General features: G+C 32.2%; 1 protein-coding gene across 1 annotated transcript; it reads left to right on the forward strand.

Moving 5' to 3' along the window:
• Positions 1-5,985: 5,985 nt before the first annotated feature.
• Positions 5,986-8,255, forward strand: LOC18099378 (transcription factor MYB1). The gene is made up of 3 exons (XM_024588234.2): positions 5,986-6,374; positions 6,691-6,820; positions 7,593-8,255. Exons 1-3 carry the CDS (start codon positions 6,257-6,259, stop codon positions 8,146-8,148), a joined length of 804 nt encoding a protein of 267 aa, XP_024444002.1. The 5' UTR covers positions 5,986-6,256; the 3' UTR covers positions 8,149-8,255.
• The last annotated feature ends 1,122 nt before the right edge of the window (positions 8,256-9,377 follow it).

Here is a 9,377-nt window from a genome sequence, read left to right on the forward strand (position 1 = left end):
CTCCATTCAATCGTCGGATATATATTTTGTTAACGTTTGTTTTCGCCATCTTCATAATCAAACACACCTACGGGCTACTTCATGGATTACGTTCACGCTTGATCCTATCTATCTAATGTATGGATATGCACTACAAGATTTAACAGTTTTACCGACGGAATTTTTTCATCGGCGTAAGACACACATTCCATCGGTAATTAATTTATCGACGGAATCACCGACGGAGAATTTCTGTTGGTGAATCTTTCGTCGGTAATTTTTTTCCGTTGGTAAATCCGTTGGTAATAAAAAAATAAATTTATCCGCTTCATTTCGTCGGTATATCCCTCGGTAATAATATTTTTTTATTACCAGCGGATTTACCGACAGAATTACCGATGCAATTTCCGTCGGTAATTATTTAAAAACATTTTTAAAAAAATTTATTTTATAAAATTATAAAATAATTAAATTAGCATAAATTAACACTGTATAATATATACTCAAAATGCTTGGAAAAAAGATAAGAAAATCAACTCAAACAAATTTGCAACAAATAAATAAAAAGAAAAAATAAATTCAACTAAAAAAATTCATATGAAAAAAATAAAGTTGCAATTGCTAAAAATTTAAAAATCCTATAAATAAATCAATTAAAAATTGATCTCATATAAAAAAAATCTCACAACAACATTTATACAATTATTAAGAACAAAAACAATTAAAAATAAAATAAAAAACAAATATAGTGAAAAAAATCATGAAAAAAAAAGAAAAAAGAAAAATCTTACCTTAATGTAGTTGCAAGTGAAGCTAAGGAGAGAAAAAAAATTTCGTTAAGCATATTAATTAAAAAAAAAACTAAGAGGATAAAAGAAGAAAGAAGAAGAAGACATACCCAAGCATGGAGGAAAAGAGAAGGAGATGAGGAGAGAAAAGAAGAGAAAGAAATATATATTGATGTTTTTTACATATAGTGAAGAAGAAGAAGAAGAAGAAGAAGAAGTAGAAGAACAACAAGAAGAATAATAATAAGGAGAAGAAATGAGTCTGTTTCTTGTGAAATAAGGGGATTCATGCTTTTTATTGGGGCGCGTTACCGACGGATAATTGAATATTAATATTTTTTAATTATTCCGTCGGTAATTCCATTTGTAATATTTAATTTAAATTTTCAATTTCGTAAATTTTTTTCAGAAACCGCCAACAATTACCGACGGTTTTTCAATCTTTCGGTGATTCCGTCTGTAATATTTCAATGAAAATTTTACATTAATTGAATTTTTTTAGAAAACTGCCAAATAACACTCTCTGGAAAATACCGACGGAAAATTTCGTCGGTGATTCACTTTGTAATTGTCATGATGAACAATGTTCACAGTTTACCGATGGAATTACCGACGATATTTTCCGTTGGTAATTCCGTTGGTAAAAATGACACGTCATCTTTTTTTTTGCTTTGTTTTAAATTTTTTTCCCACGGTAATTCCGTCGGTATATACCGAGGGAATATTTCCGTCGGTAAAATCCCTTGAAAATTTACCGACAAAAATATTCCCTCGGTATTTTCGTTTGTATTTATCAATTTTCTGGTAGTGATGTTGACAACATGTTATTAAGCAAGCAATCAACCATTCAAGAATGAAAAAGAGAAGGACTATTGAAGACATCAAGTAATATTTCTGGGATTTCATGAAAGATGTGGAAATGTTTAGCATTGTTGAAACTAAAATTCATGATCACATAAATATAATATCATTTCTGAAACATATATATATATATATAAAATGGTTTAAAGTAGATAATATAACTATATATACTAAAACAAAAGGGGGGTAGCAACAATTTTTTTACTTTGGATTGTAACAATAAAATTACTGTTTTGCCCCTCAATCTAGTAACATTTTGCCTTGATTAGGAGGGTATTAGGGACTTGTTCTTTTCATGAACAATAAAAATACTAAAATAACCTTGGAATAAAAAATTAAAAGTCTTTGGTCCAAGGATATTATTGGTTTTTTAAAATTTTAGGGTACAAGTAGATTATTAAAATGTCATTTAAGTCAACAATACTCGGTCAAGGGTTATTTATGTCTTTACAAGGAGGTTTTTTTTTGTTATTTTCCTTTTTTGTCAAGGGCATTTTCGTAATTAATCATAGTAAAATAATATTTAATTTCAAAAAGTTGTTGGCTTATGTCTTACACGCGTAAGCGCATGAGAGATGCTCATGCACTTTGGACGGCGCATGCAGTGTGCCCCAAAGGTTAAAACTATCCACATGTTGTGGCGTTAAATACGTTGTCGTGTCGTCTTTCATTTGGTGAGGCACGTGTCATCAACGCTTGAGGGGTTGGTCGTCGGTAAGGTTTTTTTTCCCCCTTTTCTTTTCTCTTTCCTCCTACAGAAAATGCAAATTGGTCTTCAATGTTTTTGGTATTTGTATTTTGGTCCTTTTGTTTTTAAAGTTTTATTTTGTGTTATTGTTTTCAATTTGGTCCTCAATTTCTATTTTTTTGAGCTATTTTTCACTTCAATTTAACCATTCCAGTGAAAATTTGTCCTTTTTCTTATTTTTTTGTACTTTGTCCTTTTGAATAAGTGTAATTCTTTTCGATTTAAGGTGTTTTTGTTTTAGCATTCAAAAAGCGCTTTTGAAAGTTTTTGGATTTTTTTTTACTTCAAATTATTTTTTATGACTTTGGTTCGTTTTGATGTGTTGATTTTAAACATAAATTTTAAAAATAACAAAAATATTATTTTGAAACATTTACAAGCAAAAAACATTTTGAAAAGCAACCACTAATATAATCTCAAAACTTATTTCCTTCATTGTTTTTCGACTCGATAGAGCATCAACTTATATATACATTTACCGTTTGAGGCCTAGTCCAATATAGATGGATGTATCAATTCCAAAGGTTAGGGCTTACACATGTATCATGATTAAATTTTTATTTTCTTTCTTTGTATATTTCAATACATTCATTTAATTTCATGCAAATGTTCAACCTTAAGAGAAAAGTAAAAAAAAACAAGGCGTATGTTGAGGCACCGATAGGCGAGGCCAATATTGTTGAAGAGATCTCAACATGTATCTCGTACTATTTCGAGCCTCAATTGAGAACAAGAATTAATCGTGTTCCAAGGCATGATGATGGTGAGTAAGTGCCTTCGTGTGGGAACATGTCAATATATTCTCATCCTGGACGACCCGTACCAAAAAATACTGTGAGGGGAAGATATTTTTCAGAAATAAAATTCAGACAAACACATAATTATGTGTTATTTAACTGCGATGGATTGAAACATTTTATTTAGTTAGTATAATACTTAACATGTCATTATTTTCGAACATCATATCTTTTATAATACCATAAACTAATACATTGTTGAATTCCTTGTAGACAACATCGTTAATATTTATTGTCCTAAAACTTACAACAGACCGAATCCCAAATTTTTTGATTACAAGATGGATAATTTTCACGTGGTTCAGAACATATGTAAGTAATTTTTAATTATCCTTATCTCTCGGAATACTTAATTTCATTTAACATTTCTCGTAAATTGTTCATTATTATACTTCATGTACCATGTTTATCAATTGGAAGGGAATGTTTTTGTTACTTTGTCTTTACCAAGTCCGGGTCCTGAAAGAAAGGTGAAGTGCTTTAATGGGTATTTCGTCAAAGGACATATGTTTGATACTGAAGAATATGGACAGGGTAGAAAGACATATAACAATGAGGTTTGTGTTAAGGGATTGACTTCTAATGAGTTTTGGTTGATGTTGACTTTGAGGAGTTGAATGATATTTTGAGCTTCAACGAACATATACAAGTCGATGAAGATAATAGCTATGAAATCAAATAGAAGATTGCGATGGAGATGAGAACGAGTCAATTAACGAAGAAGAAGACAATTCTGATTATTTTGTACAACACAAAAGTGTAATACCATAAACTATAATGTAATATTTATGGATGAAATTCACTTCAATGTAATGACAATTATGTTAATTTATTATTGAATGACAATGAAATATTTATTTTATTATTGTGATGTGAACTGTTGTTATTGTGTTGTGTGTGAAATTGTGAATTAAGTATTTGCAAGATGAATAAATAGAGAATATAGATGCAATTTGGCATTAGACATTGTTTTACACCGATAGAAATACCGACAGATTGTACATTACATACAAGTATATCGATGGAATGTATCCGTCAATATATTCTAGTGATTATAGGAACTGTTTTCTTTCTCTCTAGCGTTGTTCACGGTGTTAATTACATTCGGGTGTACTAACATAATTTGTTTGTCGATATATTATAGAGACTATAGGAAATGTTCACTTTTTAATGCGCTGATAATTAATGATCGTTTGACTGATCATTTTTTTTTCAAAGGCATCACTGATGGAATGAAAAGTCATTAATAATATTTAGAGGGCTTTCTAAAAACTTTCACGCAAGTTAAGAATTTTCATTTGACTTTACAGACGGAATCACCGATAATAATTTTATAGGTAAAACTAAATTAAAAGACCAGAATCAAAACAGACGAGGCTTCATCTTCTTCTTTCTACTTTAGAATTTTCATTTGACTTTACAGACGGAATCACCGACGATAATTTTATAGGTAAAACTAAATTAAAAGACCAGAATCAAAACAGACGAGGCTTCATCTTCTTCTTTCTACTTCTCTCTTCTTTTATCTTCTCTCACATATGTGTTTCTTTCTCTTTCTCTTCTTTTCTCTCTCTCCTTCTCAACTGAAATTAAGCATTCTCTTCTCATCTCTTTTTTTTTTCTTTTGATTTTAATTTTTTAATTATCAGCCGAAATTAAGCATGCCATTATTAAGGTAAGAATTTTTCATTCCTTTTTTGTGTTTTTTTTTATCATTTATTCATTTTTTGTCATTATGTTTGTTCAATTTTGCGTTCTTAATAATTTTATGAACTAATAAATGTGTTTAATTTTAGTTGTTATTGAAATATTTTTTTCTTTATGTGGTTAAAATTTAGTTTTTTTTTTCAATTTTTTTTTGTTAAATTTCAATTAAATATGTAGGATTAATTTTAATTATTATTTTGTATTTATTCCATTTAGAAAAACTTTGTAAATTTAGGATTAAAAATATTATCACTTGGAAATAATTGTGTTGAACTTTGTATATTCTAGAGAGAGTTTAAAAATCATTACTGCAAATCATTACTGAAAAATCATACTATTGTTAACTCACCGATAGAATTATAAAAGATATTTTATTGGTGATATGTTATATTTAATGATTGATATATTGATGGATAAATAAAAACACTGATGACATTATATATGATTTTTCTGTTAGTGATATGTTAAATTTATCGATAAAGATATTAATAGAATGAAGTATGTAATTTTTTTGTGCGTTTTGTCCAACAATAAATTCATCAGTATATTTATTACCAATAAAATCACCAATATACAATAAATTACTGACGAAAAATTTTTTTTAACGAACTATTTATATTCATAAGTCAATCAATAATATACATACCAACAACGTATAAGTATAAATCCAGACATGATCTATTTATAAAACTGTTAAATCTAATTGTTACAAACATTAACTGAAGAGGATCCTTCTTTGACATGGTCGTGTATAACTCTATTACACCTAAAACGATCTTCTACGAGCTTGAAAGTCATTAAACTTTGGTCAAATCTTATCAATGTTCAGAAGCCATCTAGTTGAAAATCGCCACAAACGGGATCCTTAAAACACAGATGGTTTATCTTGGGAAAGCCGGGTATTGTAGGAATTGGGTAATCTTGAGGGGTAAAAAAGGGAAAAATTCTTTGCACATTTTCTATACCTACAAGAAAAGCTTAGGAAATCATTCGCAAGGGAAGTTGAGTAGATTTCCTCCCAAAGGATCATGAAATTTTGTCACTTAGTGTTTATGGAGAACTGATAGCCAAACTCCAATCGAGGGTCGAACACGTTATTTAACGATTTGGAATTGTTGGACTGGTAGCTGATGAATGCAAAACAGTTTACATCTTTTGAACCATACACCTTCAGAAGTAAAACCGCATGTGGTTACAAACCATGCACGTCGCTGCAGTTAGAAACTACTAATTTGAGCTGAGAAAAGTACTATATATAAATATATGATATTTTAGAGTCAGTGATCGACATGCAATTGTTCTTCACGTGATTCTATATATATTAATTGAGTCTTGCTAGATCTAATTAGGTGGGCATAGACTACGTAAGAGGCACTATGGTAAGCTCATTAGGAGTAAGGAAAGGTGCATGGACCGAAGAGGAGGATATACTTCTACGGAAGTGCGTAGAGAAATATGGTGAAGGAAGATGGTGTCAAATTCCTCTCCAAGCAGGTATCTAATTGTCTTCGTTCATGCTTGTAAATAGTGTTGGTTTCTAGGGAGCGAAGAGGGCTATCCTCATCCTGTAGTCCAAGGTCTATATATAAGTATCTCCCTATCTTTTCGACAAACATTATGGTCTCTCTTTTCTACATATGGTGTGATCATGAGCAATTCTGATCACAAGAGATTTTCTCATGTTTATATGTCTGTATCGAGTATATATAGTCTCTCGTGTTTGAGAACAGCTACACAAGAGGGAAAGAATAATATTCAACTAGCTGGACGCTCGAAAAAGTATACACTGACTCTTAGTTTTAATTTGCAGGTTTGAATAGATGCAGGAAAAGCTGTAGAATGAGGTGGTTGAACTATCTTAAGCCAAATGTCAACAGAGGGCAGTTTTCAGTGGGCGAAGTAGATTTGATTATCAGGCTACACAAGCTACTTGGCAACAGGCAAGTGAAAATGTCTTAACCAATCTAGATTTTGTTTTTGACAAGACAGTACTCACTCACAATGAGAAAAAAAGAAATACGAAAGATAGAAAAGAAAGCTTGAGAACAATACAAAAGGAATCAAAAGCATAGAGATGATGATAAAGTCTACTAATTAAGAACCCCCGCCTTGGAAGCCATGCATGTAAGCATGAATTCCCGATCTGAGATTGTTGAAGACGAAGAGGTAAAAACCAAGGAATGAAGAAGTGGTACTGTTTCTAGTGGTTTAAGAAAAATCACCAATGGCAGCTAAGAGCAAAGCCAAAAAAGTCTCAGAAAGAGAGGGAGGGACTTCAACTGATTGAAGAGGATTATTTTTTCTATAAATAAAATGCTATGTCTCATATATTTAATGAGAAATTTAAGAGGAAAACTTGAACTGATATGGAAGCCTTACTCCCTTTTTTTCTATAAATAAAGCTGTCTGTGCAGACCTTGCTTTGTCAGTCCATCTTCTAAATAGTTCCTTTCCCTATTGACATGCTGAGAAGTACTGATTAAATTACTAAGGAAAATCTTAATAGTATTTTTTTTGTTTGGAGAATTTTAATGCTATTAAACAAGCCTTGAAGTCTCCATAGTAGGTCCTGACGAGTGTCTTCCATCTATTTAACAACGTTGCCCGACTCACACTCTATTACCCATGCCACTTCCGTTTTGTTTAGAAAGGAAGAAGTAGATCGAAACCTTAATTAACTCTACGGAAAATTTATTATTTTTTGTTACACAGGTGGTCATTGATTGCCGGTAGACTTCCAGGAAGAACAGCAAATGATGTCAAGAATTATTGGAACACAAACCTGCGTAAGAAGGTGGTTTCTAGCACGAGAGAAGCTCAAACAGAACCAGAACCAAAAGCAATAACAAAAGACAACATAATAAAGCCTCGACCTCGGAACTTCAAAAATTTATGTTGGTTAAGAGCTGGAAAAGGAACTCCATTTATTAATGTTGGTTCTCAATATGGGGACGATCTTTGCAAGCCATATTCTACCATAGCATTTCCACCTTCCGATACTGATGAAGTTGAAAGGATGTGGTGGGAAAGCCTGTTAGATGACAAAGAAATTAATCTAACGAACAGAAACAGTTGTCAAAATAGTTGTCTGGGTTCTGGTTCAACAGCTAACCAAGAGCCCATCAACAGTCTTTTTGTAGAGGCCAACCCACCAGGAGGGATAATGATTGGGGATGTGTTCTCTGACCAAGGACAAAATCGTTGGGGCGACATTTCTTTTGATGCAGACCTTTGGAGTCTAATCGATACAGAAATAGATCAACAATGACTTGAAGGACTTAATTTAGCTCGTATTGTTGTAATATTTGTTATCACACTGATACATTATTATTATCAAGTGTTCTTTTCCTATATATTAAAGAATTTCCACGAAAATTTCTTGTTATTTTTAAACGTGAGATTGATGTTTTTTTAAGCTTGAAAAAATTCGTAAAATAAGAGTTGTTTTATATTAATTTTTCATTCAACCCTGAATGGATTTAAATGTATTAATATCAACATAAACACAATTCTTAACCCAAACCAAATTCTGAGTGGATTTCATATTTATTCATTAACCATATTTGAAAACTATTTTTTCCAAGAAAACATCCATCATAACTTCAACGTTAAAAAAAATTCCATGGCTGAATATGTGAACGTTCTTTTCCCAAACGTTACCTCCCAACTTATGGGCTGAACAAACACTAATCCAGCAGCGACAGATGTGGCATCCTCGAACACCACAAACTAATGGTACTAGAAAGTTTTGTCTGGGCTAACATTGGAATCATCAATTGTACTTTTTAAAGTAAGCTGACGCTTAAAGATGAAAACAAAACTCTAGAGAAGGTATATTGTCCTTTTCCTTTGGAAATTAAACACCACGTACTGGCCCGCAATAATTGTAGCTTTTTTGCCCGAGCTGATCAGGCTTTATAGAAAGTATTTATATAGAAAATATTATATATAGAAAATATTGTAGATATATTTTTGTGTGGTAACCTCCACTATTACTATTATATATTGCCCTACATATATATATAGAAAGGGTTGACTAACCATTAGATTAAATCTCCCAATTATTCTCAACTTGGTATCAGAGTCTTCTGCCGTCAGAATTCTTTTCCTCCTTCCTCCCTTTGCAGCCGGCCCTCTCTTTACTTTCTCTACATGGATTTTACTGCTGCCGCCGACTTCTCCCTCTCCACAAGTGGTGCAGCACAGTAGGCCAGCCCTCCCCAAGCTGCTGCCGCTGGTGCCCTTTCTTCCCCACAACAGCCTCCACCTGCAGAGCTTGTCTCTGATTCTTCCTCCCAAGTCCCTGCCGTTCCTTTACCTCTCATGGGAACTCACGCTACAACTATTGTTCCTTTAGCGAACACTCACCAAGTTGTTTCGCTAAAACTTACGAACACAAATTATCTCTATTGGAGAATGCAGATGAAGCCATATCTCCTTGGTCAAGGTGTTTTTCACTTTGTTGACGATTCCGTGCCGTGTCCTCCATCTCGTATT

The sequence above is a fragment of the Populus trichocarpa genome, chromosome 17 (genome assembly GCF_000002775.5).
Source record: "Populus trichocarpa isolate Nisqually-1 chromosome 17, P.trichocarpa_v4.1, whole genome shotgun sequence".
Classification (NCBI taxonomy): Eukaryota; Viridiplantae; Streptophyta; class Magnoliopsida; order Malpighiales; family Salicaceae; genus Populus; species Populus trichocarpa.

Coding starts and splice junctions, on each gene's coding strand:
- LOC18099378 (XM_024588234.2), top strand. CDS start 6,257: ATGGTAAGCTCATTAGGAGTAAGGAAAGGTGCATGGACCGAAGAGGAG. Junction 6,375..6,690: donor TCAAATTCCTCTCCAAGCAG/GTATCTAATTGT, acceptor TTTAATTTGCAG/GTTTGAATAGATGCAGGAAA. Junction 6,821..7,592: donor CACAAGCTACTTGGCAACAG/GCAAGTGAAAAT, acceptor TTTGTTACACAG/GTGGTCATTGATTGCCGGTA.